Source organism: Mycteria americana, chromosome 4 (assembly GCF_035582795.1).
Source record: "Mycteria americana isolate JAX WOST 10 ecotype Jacksonville Zoo and Gardens chromosome 4, USCA_MyAme_1.0, whole genome shotgun sequence".
NCBI classification, from domain to species: domain Eukaryota; kingdom Metazoa; phylum Chordata; class Aves; order Ciconiiformes; family Ciconiidae; genus Mycteria; species Mycteria americana.
The window spans coordinates 2,312,889-2,333,803 of record NC_134368.1 but is presented as its reverse complement, the minus strand read 5'-3'; the positions used below and the strand labels follow the sequence as shown (position 1 = coordinate 2,333,803).

Below are 20,915 nucleotides of genomic sequence, written 5' to 3'. Positions count from 1 at the left end.
CCAGGTATCTTAATAAAGCAGTGTGACGGTCTACTATATTAAAGGCAGTAAATATGATGAATAGTATTGTATTCTCCCTTAAAAATTTGTCACGCTTGGGACCTGGGGACCCTCTCTGGGTGTTGGCATGTGTCTTGCGCCCTGGTTCTCAGCTTGCGTGCGGGGAGCTGTGACAGCCAGAGCAATCCAGCCTGTACAAACAAAAGTCATCTTCCCTTTGCTCCTCTCTGAGTGAACAACATCCTGGTGGTAACAACCCCTCTTGGCCCTTATTTCCATTTAGATCTTAAAAAATGTGTTTGCCCAATGTGTGGCTTAGTATTTAAGAGGTTCCTATCAGCACAGTCACTATCTGGTATGTTAAAACTGTGCTTTCAAAGTTCTCCTAGGGAGAAGCCTGAAAATCCTTTTTTAAAAATAAATACATTAACAAATATGGAGTGAAATCTTTCCGGTGGGAGTTAGTTGTTGCCTTAGTGTTTGGGTGCTCTCTGCAGTGTCTGCCTCTTGGGCACTGAGCATCCACAGCTGCCTGGACGTCGGTCAGGTCCTGGTATCTCATCCAGAAGTAGTGAACATTGGAGGGGAAAAATAGTCTTACAGCCTCTTTATGTGTGGGTCGAGAGCCATTTAGGGCTTGCTGTGCTGTGAAACGACTTCACTCTTTGTGAATGAGAATATATGTAAGCTGAAATGTGTGCTTAGCTCAGTTTGAAGCCTAAACAAGCACATACTTCATTTCTCGCAGTGATTTTGTAAAACAGGTTCAGAACAAATGTTATTTCTCTCCAAGCCAGTGGAGACAGCTTATTTTTGTGCATGACTGAGAGCTCCCTTCTCTGGTAGCTATGCGGATTGCTGCTGTAGCTTTTTTACCTCCTAGCTGCTCACTTGCTAATAAAATAATTTTTCACTTATTTGCAATGATTGAAGAACAAGTTTGATATATATTATATCGGGGCATCAGCACTTCTAAAAACCACAGGATGAACAGAAATCTCGCTACAAGACCGACCATGCTGTCTTGCTTAGATGTTTGCATGTAAACATTAAGTCATTTTCCTAATTTTTCCTGTGCTATCATGCTGTTATTGTAGTAATTAAAGTAATGAAGAATTGCATCCTTACACAACATAAAGCAGCAGCGCTGGTTGATTTTTTTCTACCCAAAACTCCTGGTTAAATTTATAAATTGTCTTTGTACATAATGAACCAGTTTGTTGCCAGTTAAGAAAAAGCCCAACCTTAAGTTCACTGAAATGAATTGTAACGAGTGCGGTTCTTTGAAATGGGGAAATGGCGGCTTGACTTGAGCGGAGGAGGAGGAGGAGGGTGTGAACCTGAGTCAGCTTGCAGTGACAATTGCCATCAGATGGTGACGGGTGGTGGATGAACGCGTTCAGCTCCTGAGCAACAACTGCAGTTGGGAGCACACAAGGGAATTTCCCTGCTGCTGAAAACAATTGTTGGCAACTGGCTCCTGCAAACGGAGGGAGAAGAAGGGATGAAACCCTTTGAACAACTTGGGCATAATTGGTGTTTTTTTTTTATTCTTGTGCTGTTGCAGGGGTGTGTGTGGCCTGGTATGTCTCTAGGATCACCCCCCATCGCTTTTCTAGTGCAGTTCAGTCTTGCACAAGGGCATTTGCACCTTTACCTGCACAGATGGGAGCTGAAAACAGTCGTCTTTTAATTAGTGAATCTGCATGGACAGTTTGTGCTCATTATAAAAGCACCATTTCTAGGAAATAAGTACTAGGACAACTTGCCTGTGCGTTACAGTGGGCTTGCCCCTGTTCCAAAGCTGCTTTCTTTGTTGCTTGGAGGCTATTTAATTTGGGGGGTGGAAGTGGAATGAGGGATAACGGAGATGATGAGATTACTGGGGAGAAGAGACTTTTTATGGGAGGTGTTGGAGACTGACTGGCAGAAGCAGTCTGGGATAAACTAATTCTGTTTGCTATCCTCTTGTGGTAGGGCTTGCACAGCTCAAGCGTGGGATACTTGCTGTGGCCGATGGATGCAGCAGCTTGTGTTGCTCCAACATGATGCTCCAGTTCTTTGTGCTCAGTGCTGGTATGTTTTCTGTCTTGCTTTGGAGGCTGGAACTGACTGCTGAATATCTGTGCTTCTGAGGTGGGTTAGGAGGAGAACCGGTCTGGTTCACGGTCTGAAATTTTTGGTGACTTACTGTGGTGAAGTTAAAGCTTCCTTGGCTTTGCCTTGCTCCTGGGGAAAGGAGCACTCTGATTTCTGGTGTGGCCATGGCTTGTTGTGTGGCCACAGGCTTTTCACTTAATTCTTCTGTGTCTGTGTTTGCCAGGGTGTACAATATGTATGATGCATCCCTTCAAAGGGAAATTGAGACAGATTGGTGTTGGTAAGGTATTCTGGTAGCTTCTGATAAGAGATAGCCTTTAAGGGTATGCGGTTAGTTTAAGTTCTTGTTTTAACGTATACATGTTCAAGAAGTATTCTGCTGATCTCAAAATAAGCACAAATGTTTTGAGATATCCTTTGTAAGGTTATACTTCCAGGAATACTACAGAACACATGCTTTGGATGCACCTTTACAAGTGGGAACCAAAGCTTACAGGCTGCCATCCTCATTTTCAGCGCAGCAAGGTCTTGTGAAATGGTGAGCTGAGCTTATTCAACCAGGAGGTGATACGCTATTTCCAAATTGCTTTTGGTAACTCTGCTGTTCAGGTTTCAGTTGTCTGAGCAAACTTTCCTCTTGCTGATTCTGTGTCTGGCTTCAACTCTTACGAAACGCGCTGCAGTTGGAGTCTGGATCGCGCATCAGCGTGAAATACTTGGCTTCAGCCTCTCTGCATGCAGAGTTCAACTCGAGGCCTTCCAGATAATGAAGCTGGCCTTGCTTTAGCTGCCTTCATGCTGAAAAGCGTATTCCGCATTGTTTGACAGTTGCTGTGCTTTGGGGGAAGCTAAACCTCAATGTAGTTCAGCCCTTGCAACACAGGGTGGCGGTGCCACTTAAAGGTCTGCTGGCCCAAAGGCTGGGATAATCTGGGTTTTTAGTTTGCTGTTGTCAGGGCTGCGTGCCTTTGGTGGCTCTGAATTGCCTTACTGTGTGTTTGTCTGCTTCTTCCAGAGCCCCCTCCTTTGTGCTCAGTAAGCCGCAAGCCACCGAGCTGGCATTTGTGGAAGAGCTGGTGAGAAAGCTTGAACATTAGCAGTCATCCCGTGGGCTAAGGAGCTCCCAGAATTTCTGGCAATGGTTAAATCACCCCCATACCTGACACATGTGACTTCACCTTCTCAGTCGTTTAATCCCTGTTTTTGATCTTCCTCTCTTGACTTAGATCTGCTTTCTAGATCCTGGTGGCTGAACATCGGCTTGGTGAGGACGTTAGCTGACTACATGTTCGTATGGTCATAACTTTGCACAGTGCTACCTCTGAGGAGCCCGTGCTCGTGTGTCTGTGGGGCTTGTTTTAGCCAAGCTCTGCCCCAAGAGCAATCTTATTTCCCAGATTTCCCTGAGTGTCCCAGTCTCCCTCCGGTTTTCCCATTGTCTTGAGTTTGTCTCTGTAACCTAGAGCTGTTGTGACTCCTAAAACACCCTTTTAGGGATCACACAAGTTCAGGAGCAAAACGTTTCTTGCTGTCTCCTCTTTATTCCCAGTATTCCTCCCTCCTATATTCCCCTGTAATTGGGGAGAGCCTTTGGGCACTGATGGGCCACCTTTGTTGCTTCCTCGGCTTTGGTAAGGTCAGTTTTGGTGTTGGCAGAGGTCTCTTCCTTCCAGTTCTTGGCGCGGTGCTGCTGTTCTGTTTAGTGTCTGGTGCATTAAGCTCTTGTCAGCACATCTTGCATGGGATCTGTTTTCTTTGTGCTGTTTTTTGATAAATAGTAGCCTGAAAGAGATCTTAGAGCATGCTCCCGCATTGCTATTTCACCCCTTCCTATGCTGCTGACCCTGTGGCCTTTTTCTGGGTGCCCTCTGCAGCTTGGGTGCCAGTTGTCTTCCAGGTCTCTGCTTGGGACTAAGCAGTCTCTTCCGCTGTAGAAACGTCCCATATCCTGCAGCTCGCTCCCGAAGGAAAGCGTGGCAGGAGAACAGCTCTCCCAGCCCAGCTCTTCCAGGCTCAGAGGACTGGCCTGACTCGGCAGAGTCTGTTCAAGTCATTTATCAGTCTGTGAGCAGACAAGCAGGAGGAGCTGGAGAAGTGCCTACACGATCTCTCTCAGGCAAGGTTGAATCTGTCTTGGTTTGAAAGGCAAGCCAGCCTGTGAAAATCAACACTGCAAAAGAATTGCCGACAAAACTGCCTCCCACTGCTTTTTTTTTTATTTTTTTTGTCTGCTCATGGTGGTCACTTGAAGTAATCCTTCTGGAAATCTTTATATAGGGTAGGTGGGGAGTCTGGATAACTGACCTTCCCCTATAAAGCTGTATAGCAAATCAACAGGATGTCTGGTTTCAAGAAAAAATTCATTATAGGATGGTGTCTGTGCAGCATTTAGGAGGCTGGGTTTTTTATTTTTATTTTTTCTGTTCTTTAACTGAATTATAACATGCTTGTAGGCAAGTTACTTGGTACTTGTGCCTCTGTTATCCAGCTCCGCATAGCTCTTCCTTGTGTTGGAATTGTAAAGCCCTTGTGAAATTAAAGTCAAATGTATGAAATACCGAAGGTGAAGACATGCTTTCAATCGTAAGCTTTCTGTTAGTGAAATGCTTATCGGTGGCACGATAGAAAATCACTTCCGAGTGTCTGAATGTCTTCTGATGTTTTGTTGTACTAATCTGTTATAGCTGAGGCATGAATAAGTCAACTGTATGCCAGAATAAGCAAAAACACATCTCATCACTCCTTGTTGCTGTTCCTTCCAAGTGTTTAAAGGCAGTAATATTAGCTCCTTCCTCCTGAGCTGGAGGAGGGATGACTTGCCTAGACCCAGGGACCATAGCTGTGTGTGTGAAAAAACTGCAGGAAACCTGAAGTTCGTGACAGTCCCAAATGCGTGACAGGTTTTGTGGTTATCTCCCTACCATGACAGGAGGTGGGCCAAGAGAGGTGAGAGATGCCAGCACTGGTTCTGTTGCCATCTCATTACCCCCACTTAGGTGGTGACTCTTTTATTGTCCTTGTTGCAAGATATTATAGTAGTGGAGAGAATGTCCTTTAGCCTGCGTTCCCAGAGTGATTCCTAAACTGAAACTGGTCATGATGCCTCTGGGTTCCCTCTCTAAGGGTGCTTGGATTTGGCTGCCTGTATAATGTATTGGACAGAGGTGTGGGAGTCTCAAAGGTCTTGACATCCTACAGCTTTCATGAAGGCTGATGGCCGGAAGAGACTGTAGATTAAGAAAAGATTGAGTTTGTGCCTCTCTTGACACTGGAGAATCCACATGGACAGTATAAACCTCATTCATAGGATGAGGTTGTTGATGCCTGCACCTTCTGAGACACTGAAATCTGTCAGCCACGGGAGAGGAGCATGTGAGAAACAAGACTTGGTTGACTCAAGTGTGAGTGGAATTACTTGAGTTGTGCTTTAAGCAAAGATGAGAACAGTGCTTTCATCTGCTGAGGTCTTGGAACCTTCTGAAATCTGCCATGTTTGGGAAGAAGAGGAAGACGATGCTGAAAGCAGGACCCTGTTGTGAGAGGTGCTACAGGGTGGAGGTGTCTAGGTGCTGCTGGATTCTGATAATATCCTGTCCCTAGAAGATGGCTAGCTAACAGTCTAAAAAGTAGTCATTCTTAAATCGCACAGTGAGGGAGGATGGTTGACTCACGAAAACAAAACCCAGAAGCAAACTAGATGTTGTCCATCAGTGCTGTCGTGCAGGCATTGCAGCTTGTAGGGTTGCTGTTAGTGAAGAGGCATTGGCAGGGGGTAACTGTACTCTGAAGAAAAAAAAAAAGAGGAATTACCTGAACTAGTTAATCTTAATTTCTGGTGGCTGCAATTACTAATAGTGGTGTCCTCTTGTAGTAGAAACTAGCATTTTGTAGATGTAATTGTAAGGGTGGTGTTGGACATAGATAATGCGACTCCTGTAATTTGGGCTTTTGCTCTCTGGGGGGCTTTCTTGGCATTTATGGAATAAAGGAATAAAACATTCAATTTGGTTCACCCAATTATTCTTCTTTCCCCTTGGAATGGTCCTATGTAGACCTTTAGAGGTAGCTTTCTCTTCGTGTTGCATCAAACTTTTATATAATGTGTCAAGATAGAGCCATTAAAATGCCAGACTGATTAGAAACATTTTCTATTTCAATATTATTCAGAAGTAATATTTTACTCTAACAACTTTATTTCTCTTTGGCAATATTTCTGCTTGGATAAGAAGTATCTGAAAGAATCTCTGTTAAATTGTGAACTGTTTCATCATCAGCTTAACATTTTGCTGGGCCCCTTTGAATGCTGAAATGTGTGGGTTTGGTTTTTTTTTTTAGGGTTTTTTTGGAGGTGGGGAGGGAGAGAAAAGCCTGGTGACTGATCTTGGTTGGTGCAAATATTCACAGAATCACAGAATACTTGAGGTTGGCTAGAACTTCTGGAGATCGTCTCATCCCACTTCCCAGTTCAAGTAGGGTCACCTACAGCAGGTTGCTCAGGACCGTGTCCCATGTGGTTTTGGATATCTTTAGGGATGGAGACTCTGCAACCTCTCTGGGCAACCTATGCCAGTGTTTGATATCACCCTCACAGTATAAAAGTGTTGTGTGTGGGTTAGATGGGTTTTTTTCCATACATTTAATGGAATTTTCTGTGTGTTGCCTCTTGTCCTGTCAGCGGGTACCAAGGAGAAGAGCCTGGCTCTGTCTGCTTTACCCTCCCAACCCTCACCAGATATTTATATTCATTGATACAGATTTCCCCTCCTCTTCTCCAGGCTGAACAGTCCCAGCTCTCAGCCTTTCCTTGGATGAAGGATGCTCCAATTGCTTTATCGTGTTAGTGCCCTTCACTGGACGCTTTCCAGTAGCTCCATATCTCTCTTGTACTGGGGAGCCCAGACCAGGACCCAGCTCTCCAGATGTCTCACCAGTGCTGGGTAGAGGGGAAGGATCACCTCCCTTGACCTGCTGGCAATGCTTTTCCTGACACAGCCCAGGAGTCTGTTGGCCGCCTTTGCTGCAAGGGCACACTGGTGGCTCATGGTTAACTTGGTGTCCACCAGAACCCCCAGGTCCTTTTCTGCTGAGCTGCTTTCTAGATGGTCAGCCCCAGATGTACTGATGCCTGCGGCTGGCTGTTCCTCTCCAGGGGCAGGACTTGGCATTCATTGACCTTCATGAGGTTCCCGTTGGGCCATTTCTCCAGCCTGCCCAGGTCCCTCTGAATGGTGGCACACCCCTCTGGTCTGTCAGTCGCTCCTTCCAGTTTTTTATCATCTACAAACTTGCTGAGAATGCACTCTCTCTCTACATCCATGTCATTAATGAAGAAGTTAAACAGTATTGGCACCTGGGCTTATACCACTACTCTAGATCATCTTCATCGTGTTGCAAAATACTTGAGCAGCAGTGTCTGCTCTTTCCTAGTTTGGGTTAGCTGTGGAGTTTTGTTGGGGTAAGGAAAAGACTGTATGTACCCTGTTGCATGGCAAGATGTGTTTAAGGATGTACTGCACAGCATACCTGTATGCTGCAGACTGTAAATTTTTACTCTTATGCCTATATTGAGCAAGACAACGTGTCTGGTTAGTGTATGTCGCACTGAGCACTGGCCAGCTTGGAAGACACTAGATGGAGAGGTTGACTCCTCTGCTTCCCTTGCTGGTTTCTACCAAGGGCTCTGGAAGCACGCAAACAAAAATATTATGCCTCCTTTCTGCTTTGAATTTATCTGGCCTAAGATTGCAGTGATTTTATGCTATTAAGATTTTCTTCCCTGAATTAAACAGCTCCTTGGTACCTGTTTTTTTTAAAAGGAATATACTCACATCTAGTAATTAAATTGCCTCTCAATCTCCCTTCTGAATAAGCTAAGTGGAGAGATCTCTCAAAGCATCCTGATGGATCCAAGGCACTTTGTCCAGCCCGCAGTCTTTTGTAGTCATTTTGTTGGTGTGTTTTGGGACTTGAGTAGCTCAGTGACTTGCATGTTCCGTGCTCTGGTGTTGGTATTTCCTTCACATCTGAGTTACCAAATAAAGGTAACCCACATTGTCGTGGTTTCAGATACTTTGGTTTCCTCCTTTTAAAAATCAGTGCTTCACTAAAGGTCAGAGCGAGAATCAGCCGGAGACAGAGAGCAGATGACTCCATTGAGCTTTCTGTCTCTCATTATAAATAGCGCATCTGAGGTACATCTACTCCATTACTCTGAGCGTGTCCTCTCCCCCCAGCCTCTGCCTGTCCTAAAGGATTAGATGTGCTGGAACACCACTGCAGGCTCAGCAGAAGGGAGATGAGAACATTTGTGGTGGCTTTACGTCCACATCCTCCCATTCTTGTGGGTTTGTGTCTGCCCCCTTATTTCGACACTTTTCCTAACAATAGTACATATGGTATAAACGTTCAGAAACTTCCTGCAAAGTAAGTGTGACTAGGGTGTATCGTTAGATTTCTTCCTTTTTTTAAACAGTGTTGTTTACAGGCATTGTAAAGATGATTCATCGCTGTCTTAATGTTAACCAGCTTGGATGGGATGAAATTTATCTCGCTTGGTTCTAGCGAGCATTCCTATCCTACACATGGTGCAAATCAACTGTCCTTCCAACTTGAAAGAGCTTGAGAGAGTAGGGCCTGCTGACGCATCGCTTTTGTTCTTGGGGGAATTGTTTCCATTGTGCTCGCAAAAAGAGGAGGGAAGTTGAAAGCTCTGCTCGTGGCCAGTTCTCTCCATACTTGCCTCGGTTGGGGGCATTCGTGTTTGTTGTAGCTGTTCTGGCTTGCCTGGCTTTGCGTTGCTCCTTACGTTTCCTGGCTCTTCTGGAGGCTGAACGCTAATTTGTTCAAGCTCTCCCTCTTAACGTCTTTTATCGTCTGAATTTCATTCTTTAATAGGGACATTATAACCAAGTCGTTCCATTATATTTTCAATTAGGGTAATTATTCTTCGTTTCCTTCAGAATCTCGTCTGGTACAGAATAGCTCTATTCCACCCCGGAGATGGCTGTGGCTTTATGGTGGATTTATTTTCCCAGTAATGTGTAGTCTGAAAGTGCTTTGGTGTCATAAGTGCACGCTTAAGAAGGCTTTAGAGTATTTTGTAACTAAAGACCTGATCTTGTATGAATGAAGGAAACAGGAGTTTGTCTGTTGCCATCAGTGAAAGCTGAGTTGGGTTCTTTGAAATCCTTGTAAAAACCTGGAAGGATTTAGCACCCGGGGTCAGGGACAGCATTTCTTTCAGCTTTGGGGGTTAGTCCAGCATTGGTTAAGATCAAGTGGTTTCCAAAGAGCTTCAGTTATTCTGTAGGTTGGACCTATAGAAAACAGGGCTTCAGGGGACCTCAAGAAACCACCTACTCAGTCCTCTCCCTATCTGAGGAGGTATTTGGTCTCTCCAGCGGCAAATGCATCTAATCTGCTCTTGCTTGATGTTTTTCTAACTTACTCTTAGAAATGATCAATTTAAAGAGATTCCATAACATGCCTTGATGATCCCTGTTGGATTTCTGCCACTCTTACAGTTAGAAAACTTTGTCTAATGTTTAACCTAATTCTCCTGGGCAATTTAAGCCCATTACTGTTCTTCCTCTCTTCAATAGACACAAATATTTGCATGGGAATGTGAGTCTGGGCCTTCTCTGGTAGTCATACGTCCCAAACGCTGTTGCCTTTTAATCCAGCTTTCCTCCCTGAGGATGTTGCTGTTGCTATGTCTCATGTCCTCCAGATGAGTTTGCCAGAGTAGGCATCTATAGTTAGAAAGAGGATGGGCTTTCAGTTACAGCACTGCAATTCAGAAGTGAGCAGCAGTTTGGGGACGAGGTTGAGATTTGTTGGCAAGGAGGGGTTTACTCATCCGAAACTCGGCATGAGAGTCCCAAACCTCAACCCTGGATCAGTTGGGACAACAGAGGCTTAAGGCAGGGTTAGTGACTCTCTTTTATGGAGGTTTTTTGATCGGTTTTGTTGGAGTCCAGAATACTGCTCCTCTTGAGAGGGTCCAGCTCAGCGGGGCTGGCTCAGCTATTCCTAGTTTTTGTAGCAGATGCATGCCATATATTGCACTCCCAAGCCCGAATAGACACGCTCCGAGCTTCTGCATCTGGGTTCTGTTCTTAGAGCTGCTCCTGACCTGTTGTTTTGCTTTAAAGTCACTTCACTTGCCTCCTCAACTGAAGCACAATCTGTAAAATACATTTCTGACAAAGCTTTTGTGAGGCTTAATTGAAAATTCACGGCCCCTTTGAGACTCTTGTGCATCACTATTAAGTCTTATTTTGACTGCATGGGTCCTGGGAATGTGGTGGAGAAATGAAACAACGGAGAACTACAAGAGTAAGGTAACATGCAGTAAATATGTTCTTCCATTCCCAGTTTTATCTCTTGGGGAAGCCCTTTCATGTACATTCATCAAGTCAAATTGGTTTCTAAGCACGTCTCCTACAGAACCTCTCTGCTTTTTGGCACGTGTAACTGTGGGTTCGTGACCTGAGTCTTCTCACACTGAACAAAGGGGCTTCTCACTCTTAAACTGAGCTAACGCACGCAGGGAGTGTCTCAGCCGTAGAAACAGAGGTACCTAGTGCTGCTTGCGATGCCGGGATGTATCTTGTCTGGCCTCCAGCTGCCTCTCTCAAAAAGCACTGCTCCTTTGTAGGTCCTGTGTTGGGTTGACATGCCCTAGGCTGGTGTCTCAAAGGGTGCCAGGCATCTATATTTAGGCAACTGAAGCCTACATGTTTTCTAATCTGAGACTTGCATGTGAGTTCTAGAAAGCAATTTAGAAAGCAATTATTAGCCTGTAAATGAGAGCAAGCTTTCTCTAGCTCGGGCTGTGCTGATGGTAGAAATTGGGTCGACGAGATGCTTGTCTCTGCCAGAAGTCCCTGTTGCATAAAGTTTCCTTCTGGAGCCACTTGTGTGATTACTCCTAATCTGGTTTGATTAAATTGATCAAGGTTACAAAAATGTTTAGAAGTAGCCTCGCTCTTTTTTGGGGTGCTGCTGGTGCAGGAGAATGTATAAGGGCTGAAGCAGCAAGGCAGAAGCTGTTCATGGGACTGGAGTAGGAGCTGGCAGAGTTTTTTTTTTTCCCCTGGCAAAGCTGTGTGCAGAGCACAAATCTGTCTGCTGCTGAAAGTCAGGAACTTCTCGACACAATGAATTGGCAGCGAAGAGCTGAATTGTGCCATCTCGTTCAACTTTTGCCTGCGAGTGAGACCTTGAATTGACCTTGATAATGAACCATGCTCTTCTGCAAGAGGAAAGGAGCTGGAAGCCGGCGCTGCCGAGCACCGCACGCTGCCAGGCAGAGATGTCCGTGCCAAGCGCTGTTTTGTCATACGCCGTACCGCCCGTGGAGGTGATGGAGGCAGTGAAGCTGCTGCTTTGGGCTTAAAGACCACGCATGAGCAACGCGTAAGCCCGTGTGTCGTGCTGGCTGGCGTTGCTGCCCCAGTCCTCTTGCAAAGGCGCTGGTACACACGCTTCGAGCATGGAAGTTATCAATCACGCTGCTGTCAATTTGAATGTGCTTTGTGCGATTTTATAATGCAGCACTTTTAATATCATGAATGTCATAAGGATTTGTTGTGCCTCTGCTGGATGTTGTGACAACGTTGCTTCACAGCAGAAAGGAGGGTCCAAGACTTAAAGCCAAGAATGCACCAAAAAAAAAATCAACTTGTTTAAACAAGGCATAAGACAGCAAAATGAACTTTGTTAGTAGGAAAAAACTTTTATTGGACAATAACACAGCAAGTATAGACATTAAAATTTTTCTCTGGTAATCTAATCTGCTTTTATAGATGTAATGGCTAAAATATTAATTCTGTAAAGTTTATAAAAATGATATTCTGTTATCAGTAATCTGATTTGCAGATGCTTTGGGAGGGTGCCTTTCTTCTTCATTGTCAAGTGTTCGTTTTCTCCTCTTTCTTATGCTGCTGATAGGGTAAATAGCACAGCAAGAGAAGAGTGGTGTCCGGTAGAAAGTGCTTGTCTCCGAAACTGTCACCCTTGTGATGGAGATGGTCTTCATCTCGCAGCGCTTTGGGAGCAGGGAGTGAGACGTGGCCAAACTGCAATCTTTCATGTTCTCTCTGAAAAAGATGGGGTGATGTGCGTGGTTTTTAACGTGATGTCATAGCTCTTACACTGAATGGTGAGGGGGTATTAAAAGTCTTTTAAGAAGGGAATAAGTTGCACCAAAAATATTGGTGTCTTGTATCTCGTTTAGGAACTGCTTCTTCCCCTCTATTCTCCCACCTGCAATCTGTAGATATGTACTGAAACACAGAAGTTAACCCTTTCTGGAATCTGGTCGTTCAGGTAGACTTCTGGGTCCGGCAGTGGCTTTGTAGGGTGGTTTGTGCCTCTTGCCCTGTCCTGGTATTCCAGTCTTGAAGATTTTCATCGCTACGCTGGTGTTGGGACTGGCAGAGTCTTTTGTTCTGCAGATGCAAAGCCTGGGCTCAGGTGTGACTAGAGCTCGCATGTGGTGTGGTACTGATAAAGGCCCTAATGTAAAAGATACTTTCCAAAAAGACAGGGATTTTGCATATTAATAATATCCCTACTTTGCTTTCACACCATGCTTTTGCTTCTGTTTCGTGATGTTATACCCACATACCGCCGGTCGCTTGCAGTGGTGGCTTCTAGGGTGCTGCTGTGGCAGGTGCCTCTGCATCTGCATGATAAATCATGTTTAATTTGGCTTTTTCTCACTCTGCTTGGCCTTATTCTGTTCGTCATCTAGAGTTTAGATTGTATTTCTCTGGTGAGGCTGAAACGGGGCTCTTGTGTTGGATGCGGGAGGTGTGAGGTTGGACTGATGCTCCTGTCTGTGCTCTGCTCTGGTCTCTGGCAGTTCAGTGTGGAATAGGGATTAGAGCTAAGGCTCTGTGAGTTTCTAATGGTTTGACCCTGCTTTAAAAAGAGAAATAATAATAAAAAAAAAAATGCCAGAAGGTATTTTAACTGTTGCTGAACTGCTCTACCCTCCCAGGTCAGCGGTGTTGCCCAAGAGCCTGAGGTCCCGCAGCCTATTTCCCCCCAAGGCAGCATCAAATCCTCTCTCCATTCCCGAACAAACATTTGTTCAACTTGTTTTTAAACTCTGATGAACAGGGTTGCCAGTGTCCCAGCGTGCTTTGTTCCAGGGCTTTGCCTATCTTCAGTTGCATTTTATTGCAAAAATCTAGCCTAGTTCTTTGCAAATCGATCTGCTCTCATCCTTCCCGCAACACCTCTGCAGAACTCCTCACCTTCCTCCCTCTCTGATGTAGTGGAGGTCTTTTTCCATGGCTCTGAGCTCCCCTGTGTCCTCACCAGCCCTTTCTCTTCAAATCTAACCCCAATTCCTTTGGCCCTTCGTGGGCCAATAAATGAGATGCCATGGCAGGTGGCTGGTGTGGAGTTTGTGGTCTCTCCTGCCTCCCTTCTGGTCCCGTCCTACTTGTCCTGCTGATGTTGACCTTTTCTTGGACCACTACCACCCACTTGCCTTTATTGACCACTACCACTCACTTGCCTTTATTGACCTCTTGACTTCTGGAAACACTTCCAGTTTCTTGGGGTCTCTGGCTGCTGCTTTCCAGAAGGCTTGTGGCTCCCTTCACTTTGGTGTTACCAACATATTTCGAAAGTACAGCTTGCATTATATTTTCCGATTAGCTAATAAAACTGCTGAAGAAAACCAGGCCCAGAACAAATGCATGTAGAAGCCCTGTTGAAAAGCTCCTTCTGGTTGAGGCGAGCCATTGACAAGTAACATCATTTTTAGGATGGTTTTTGAGCAGTGTACGCATGTGGTTTATGGGAGTTTTCTGTGCAGCATTTCTCTGGGAGTGCTTGTGAGAATACCCACCGGGACCATGCTGGGACCTCGCTGAAATCAAGGTGTTCCCAGCTATGAAACCAGGGACCCATGCCAAATAATAAAGTTTAGTGGTGCTCTTCAGAAACTGCTTTATTTTCTACTCCAGGATCTTGTGATAATGGGATATAGCTGATATTTTGCTGAATTTTAGTGATTAGAATAATTTCTATTGTAAATGGAAAATGTGGTGGTGCGTGCAAGATAAGGGGGTCTAAGGAGGAAAAGTACATGTGGGAATGCTTTCTGAACTAGAAGAATGAAAAATATTTATGATTAAACATCTTCTGCAAAAAGGAAAAAAAGCCTTTTTTTCTCTCTATTCGTGACGTAAATGTAAACCTATGCGGGTGATACGGGAAGACAGAGTGGACTTAAATTCTGATTAATTAGCAGAATGAAAACAAGAAGCAAAGCCTATACTTGCTCTTCCGCTGAGATAACTTCAGGTGTAATACACCAGGGAAGGGAGTGACTTTGGAGTACAACGTGCTAATGCTGTGTCAGTACATGGATAAACTTGGTGAAGGACAAGGCTTGAAGCTGTGAACTCTGACAGTTAAGATATTAAACAGATATTAGTCTTGCAAACTTTCTTTGACCTTTTTTCCATGGAGCTGTTGCACCACTCTTGAATTTTTTTTTTTTTTTTGCATTGCTCAGTAGTTAATTTGTTTATTACAAAAGTTAGAATAAGATTAAACAAACTGCTAATGCTTTTATGTAGCTTAATGAGAAGAAAATGTTTCTGAGGGATTAAAACCACTACAGAAGTTTAAACGGGGGGAAAAAAAAAAAAATTGAAGTCCACAACAGACTCAGGAATTTGTTCCACTTATTAATTGAAAACAAAAGCAAGTCACTTCTGTTCCACTGTCCCCAGAATGTCCTTCTTGCATTGTTCCAGATCTCTTTCATTTTGCCCCCAGAGATTTCCCTCCTCTGTACTTTCAGCTGAATTTATTTAGGTTACTTCTGAGTCCCCGTCCCGCAGGCAGCTCTCGTTGGGAATGAAGCTGCAGGGTCGGCCTCGCGGCTTGGCCTTCTCCGAGACTGCCTGAAGGCCTCTTGTTAACCAGCTGAGTGTGAGACGCAGGGAGGACCCACAAAGCTAGTTCCTAAATATTTTCTAGCGTTAATTTGTACACGTGCAGTAACTTTAAGCTCCTCTGGCATTCTTTCAGCGTGTATATGGTGTCTGGCATAGGACCTGCCAGCCGGAGAACAGCCAGATGAAGTGTCTAAAGCACGGCTTGGAGAGGACGTCGGTTGTGTTGGTGCTTGGTGGCAGGACCCAAGATGTCCTGCCTCTGACCGCGCTTTAAGGAGATTTGCAGCTGAGCTTGTTGTCCCTTTCACTCTTCTCTTGGGCTGTATTCCCCAAACCTCTGCTCTTTCCCCAGTTTTTGCTCTTGTGGATGATGAAGCGATCAAGAACGCAGTAGAGTATCCAGTGCAGCGTGGGGGGCTGAGTACAGGCAGAGTTGAGTGAGGCTCTGGGATGCGGGGGGAGTATGAAGATGTGAAAGGCTCAACGTCATCACGTCGTGCTTCTGTGTGAGCTCCTGCTCGCTTTCTGCTGCTCGGAAAATGGAAAAGGCATCTGAGCATCCGGCTGTGCCACAAGTCCGTGCCTGCGGCATCCCCGTTGTTAATAGTTTGGCCGCTTGGTGTGGGCCAGGTTTGGTTGCCCCTGTTTTGGGGGATAAACTCTGCAATAACTTAAGGCTACAGATGGGAACTCCTGATGCATTTGCCAGTTATGGCTTTCCTGGAAAGATTTTTCCAGTTGACCTTTTGGAAAAAAAAAAAAAGAGGATTTTTTTTAACGAATGCAGAAATTGTGAAACTTAACAATACAATCCAAGAACTTTTAAAAGTAATTTTAAGTGGTCTTGTTTAGTGAGTGTACTTAAAAAATGTAAACCAGACAGATCTGTCACTGACCATAGTCTTCAATCGGAGAATTACAGCCTGCTTTGGAGTTATAAGATAAGTGCATGTGGGACAGACCTCTCTTTCTCAGACTTTTTTAATCAAAAAGCTTTTTGTGGGGGAGGCTTATTACTAAAGCTATCTGACCAGCAATTTTTATAGCAAAGGAAAAAAAAAAAACCACCACAGCCTCAAGGATCTTTTTCTATAGCATTGTCACAGTGCTTTGTTATTTACAACCAAGAGAATGAACAGCGCAAACCAATTCTAATTTTTATTTTTGTTTTCCTTGCTTTATTTTTGTATTGTGTACTGTTGTGATTATTAGTAGGTGTAAATATACATGTAAGATTTTTTTTCTTTCTAGAGATTTCTTTTGTGCATCACCTTCTAATGTCTTCTGAATTACTAGTCACTTCAGGACAGTTAACTGAAGATCCGGATTGGGCTATAATTAGCGTTTGAACTAGGAGAGGTGTTACTAGGAGCAGAGCGTATGTGCAGAAGAAATGAGGTAGAAGGGAGCAGCTGGAGAGACCTGCAGATCCAGAAGGCGGCGGTTGGTGTCCCAAAGGTTTGGTAGGCAAGAAGCGGGAGGTATAATGCCCCAGATGTGGTAATCCTGAAAAGGAAGAAATACGTAATGAAGGTGCTCAGTTGGGTGGGTCAGGTGAGAACCAGAGTTGGTCTTGAGAAAGCTGGCAATTGCTAGGTAGATAACAGCGCATAAACATGAAGGATATGGGATCATAAGGATGGTTTTCCAAGAGTGATGCTGTAGCTCGGGCAGCAGCAGAAACGGCTGAGGAAGGTGGATCTCTACCAGAGCAAGGGAACCAAAGATGATGGTGGTAGAGTTTGCGACTTGAGGGGTGTTTTGATGTGATTGCAGGGGATAGATTTGTTGTTCTTGCAATCAGACTGAGTCCCTACATTGTTTATTTTGAGCCAAGAGTCACTGCATAGTCACCGTAGTCTGCTCGTATGGTGATGTTCAGTACAGAGCAAGACCTCGACATCCCGTAACTTCGGAGTTGACATCCTGCAACTTCAGAGTGCGTTGCGGTTTGGTCTGGGACTTGCTTGGCTCTTGCCCGTTTGCTTGTGTTTTAGAGGGAGGATGGAAGTGAAAGGTGCTGGTTCTGCGTTGGAGGGAGGGTTGCGGGTGAATAAGAGAGCTCAAAAGGGAAGATACAGAGTTTGTTTAAATATAAGCTTAGAGCTGACCCCTAAGATGCTGGGATTTCGTGGCTGCCTGTCACCAACTTTTTTTTTTTTTTTTAAACACTAGAGTTTGGCTAAAAAATAAGTAATAAAAGGGTTTTAGTCGTTGAACCTTTATGTCTTAGGTTAGCCATCTGCAAAGGAAACTTTGCCTGGAGTTTGTAAGTAATTTTGAGATCCCCCCACCCCGGTTGATAGATGCCTCTGTAAATGCCAATGGTATTTTCCTTTGAATGAAAACACATTTATTTGGCACCCATAATTACTGTTGGCTTTTTTTTTTCCCCATAAATTTATACTTGAATGAAAACACAACTGGTCTAGCTGTATTTGCTGCTTGTATGTGAGTTATCTTTGAGTTAAGCGTTCGTTAGAGCGGAGGTGCCCGGTTGAGTTTCATGGGAGGCCCTGCGAAGAGGCTGCGCAGCACTAGATGGCACTCTGTCTCCAACTTTCATATTTTACCAGCAAAACTCTGCGAAGCCGTAAGGAAAAACCACTAGCATCATGCTAGCGGTGGCATTCATATAATTTTAGGAAGTTATCTCTCTTTTTTACCTTCAGCACCAAGCAGCTTCTACCTTGGAATAAAGAAGGCAACATGGTCACCTTTGAAGACTTCTACTCTTGGTGACTGTGTTATTTTACATTGAGTTTTAAAAAAGCTTAGAAAGATTTGGCATTTTTGTTTTGCCATTGAGCATGGTTTACTGAAACTGTATAACTGAGATTGCTAGGGCAGGTTTTAAAGAATGATAACTAACTAGATTTCCTCCAGCTTTTAGTCCTGTCTTGGTGTTTTCTGTGTTACTTCGAGACCTTTGTGGATTGCAGAGGTGGGATTCTCCAAAGGGACTTGTGAGCACAGATCACACCGGAGGATCACATCACTTTCTGCAGGCAGAAAGATTTCACATATCCAGCTGGATTAATCTAGTTCTGTTTTTTTCTGAAGTGTTGCTTGTCACTGCTGCGATTAGTAATTTTTTTTAAATTCTTATAGCTTGTTACAGCTCTGTCATTCCCCATCTTTTATCTCTAATTGCTGCATGGAATCCAGCATATACTTAATTTAGCCTTACTTTCTGACACAGTACAAGCTCAGACTCCATAAATCTCACTGCGTACTTAATTTTTTTGGATTGGGAGAGAATTCAGGTTTAGGAGTTAACACTGCTCCTCAAAATACTAAAACTTCACAAAGACAAGTCTAAGGGTGGGATTTCCACGCTCTGTAGAAAACATCTATGTTTACTATAGAAAGGCAAGAAAACAACCCCCTGAAAATGCCATACCACTTCAGGGTGTGACACAATCCCTCTGCTTTCTAGAATAACTGTCGCTTATTTTGCAGTCATGATGTATTGCTTCTGCACAGCGGCTCTTTCTGCGGATGAGAGAGTCGCCTTCTAGGCTGCTTTACAAAACGGTTGGAAATAATCATCATTACCAGACAGCGTGCGTTGGAAATGGACAGAACAAAAAGTGTCTTGACGTGGCAATTCAAGCTTCTCTTCCCAGTTGCGTGGAATTTAAGAAAATATGAAGGATAGACTTAGTTTTTTTTAAACTTCCACCTTTAAATTCAACACTAGTGTTTTTGTTTGGTTGTACCAAAGATTACCCATCACCTGCAGCTTGCACAGCGTACCCTGTATCTTGCATCGGGGTGTCCCCATCACTTTGGGTAGTCTTCATCTGTGCTTCTTCATCTTTAGGCGTCAGGACTAACTGTGCTGGCAAAATTGGGGATGGGAAGGGAAATGGATTTTGGCAGCTGTAGAGGTGATACTTTTCCATTGTAGCTTTTACCCTTGAAGCCCAAAGAACATCCAGAAAACTGTCCAAGAGGAGCGCTCTGTGTTACAGCATACGATAGCAGATAGTGATCAGAGATGGCTGAGCTCAAAGCTAGAGCACGGAGACTTTGCTTCAGATGATTCAGCGCTGGCTCGGCTGTGTTGTGGTCTCTGATGGAACATCAAGTTGGTGTTTGAGAGGTGGAAAATGAAAAAGGCCGGAATAGAAAGGTTTTCAAACCTGAGTTTGGTGTCTGGTGTATGCAAATAAAAAGCAGAACTATCCCTTTATCACAGGAGGGGTTTGTGTTTTTTTTTTCTTTAGAGGTCATCTTTTGGATAGTTCTTGTAAGTAATGACAGTAGCAGATACTGGAATCTTGACCAACGTTGGCATCTTCTTTTTAGGTCTGTCTATGATGGAGAAGAACACGGTCGTTTCATGGAGAAACTGGAAGCACGAATCAGAAACCATGATCGTGAGATTGAGAAAATGTGCAACTTCCATTACCAGGGCTTTGTGGACTCCATCACGGAGCTGCTGAAAGTTAGAGGAGAAGCTCAAAAACTGAAGGTAAGAGAAAGCCCTCTAGACATGGTCCTGGGCAGCCGGCTCTAGGTGGCCCTGCTTGAGCAGGGGGCTTGGACCAGATGACCTCAGGTTGGACCTTCCAACCTCAACCGCTCTGAGATTCTGTGAAAAACATGTGAATGTCTTCTTTTGTCTAGAGCATCTCTCCTCTATCTAAAAAATTAAAAAATAAATTAAATATATATCTCTCTTCAGTCTTCCTGTAGCAATAGGTTAGTCATTTGAAGTTTGACAATTATTTGGGTAAGCTGGAACAGTGTGGTACGTGAAAAGCACAAGAAAGCTTAAAGCTAAGCCTGTTTTGCATTAGGAAACATGTGCTTTTCCTGCTATACCTCATAGCAATTTCTTAAGCAAAAATAAGCTCTACAGTCAGAATTACGTCTGCTATAGCAGCATCTACTCTAGTGCCCCATCTGACATTGAAATCTCATCACAGGTAGCGTTGTGTCTGAGACAAATCAGCAAAGAAGTCTGATGCAGATCTGACTCTGCTGCAGTCACGAGGTTTCTGTCCAGTGTTGGCAAGTGAAATATTAATATTTAAAGGGCGAATGAGCATCAGAGCATTGTAAGGTATTCAGGTGTAAGCAGGAACAGTAGTGAAAAATAACTACTAATTTTACTAAATACAGAAAGACTGCGTAAACAAACGCACAGCTTGATTCTGTTTCAGTAGCATCTCCAGGTTTGGTTGGCTTAAGTAGAAGGTAAAATGGTTAGAGCTGGGAATGGAGAAAGTAAAATGGTTACAGCTACGAATGGGCTTTCCAAGTATTGCGGCCTTTAAAGCTGTGCAGAAAGACGAGAGGAAGGTGGAATTTACCTATTTCTTGAAAAACTGTGTTTAGTAGTATGTGGAAAAAGCCATTTGTAGGATCAGAATGTGGATAAGTGGTGCGGAGGAAACTGGGCAGGTTTCTGGGGAGAAAAAGGACCTAGAGGTTGGAGGTGTTCCTATGTGTGGGAGCCAGGTGGGCTTGTAGTTGAAGCTTGGCTGCTGTGCCTTAAAATACAAGTATTCCACAATTGGGGGCATATAAAAAAGCACAACAATGACTTAATCGGCGTTAGAGGTCAGAGAACCTTCCTCATTTTCCTACACAAGTTAGAACAGAGGTGGGGGAGACTGCTGTGCCATCCCTTGCTGCAGCAGCAAGGTGTGACCTTGATTTGAAAACCAAAAGCAACCTCCCAGCACAGTCACTTAGTGAATGGGGCTGAGTTGTGTGGCACCCAAAAAGGCGTGGACTGTCTCCAGAGACCAGCACAGCAAGTCTTTCTGGCTGAGTGGAGTTTGACCTCTTGAGAAGGACCTTTCTGGGAGTCTAGGAGTGTGGGAGACCATTCAATGGGCATTAGAAAGGAAAAAGTTATAAATAAAGGGG

General features: G+C 44.2%; 1 protein-coding gene across 4 annotated transcripts in view; it reads left to right on the top strand.

The window, feature by feature from the left end:
* The window catches only part of EXOC6B (exocyst complex component 6B), a 318,042-nt gene that overhangs the window by 33,328 nt on the left and 263,799 nt on the right, over positions 1-20,915 (top strand). For all 4 annotated transcript variants that reach the window (XM_075499433.1, XM_075499431.1, XM_075499435.1 and 1 more), the window contains exon 2: positions 19,344-19,509. In XM_075499433.1, the coding sequence (XP_075355548.1) occupies positions 19,344-19,509 (166 nt within the window). The remainder of the gene's footprint in view (positions 1-19,343; positions 19,510-20,915) is intronic.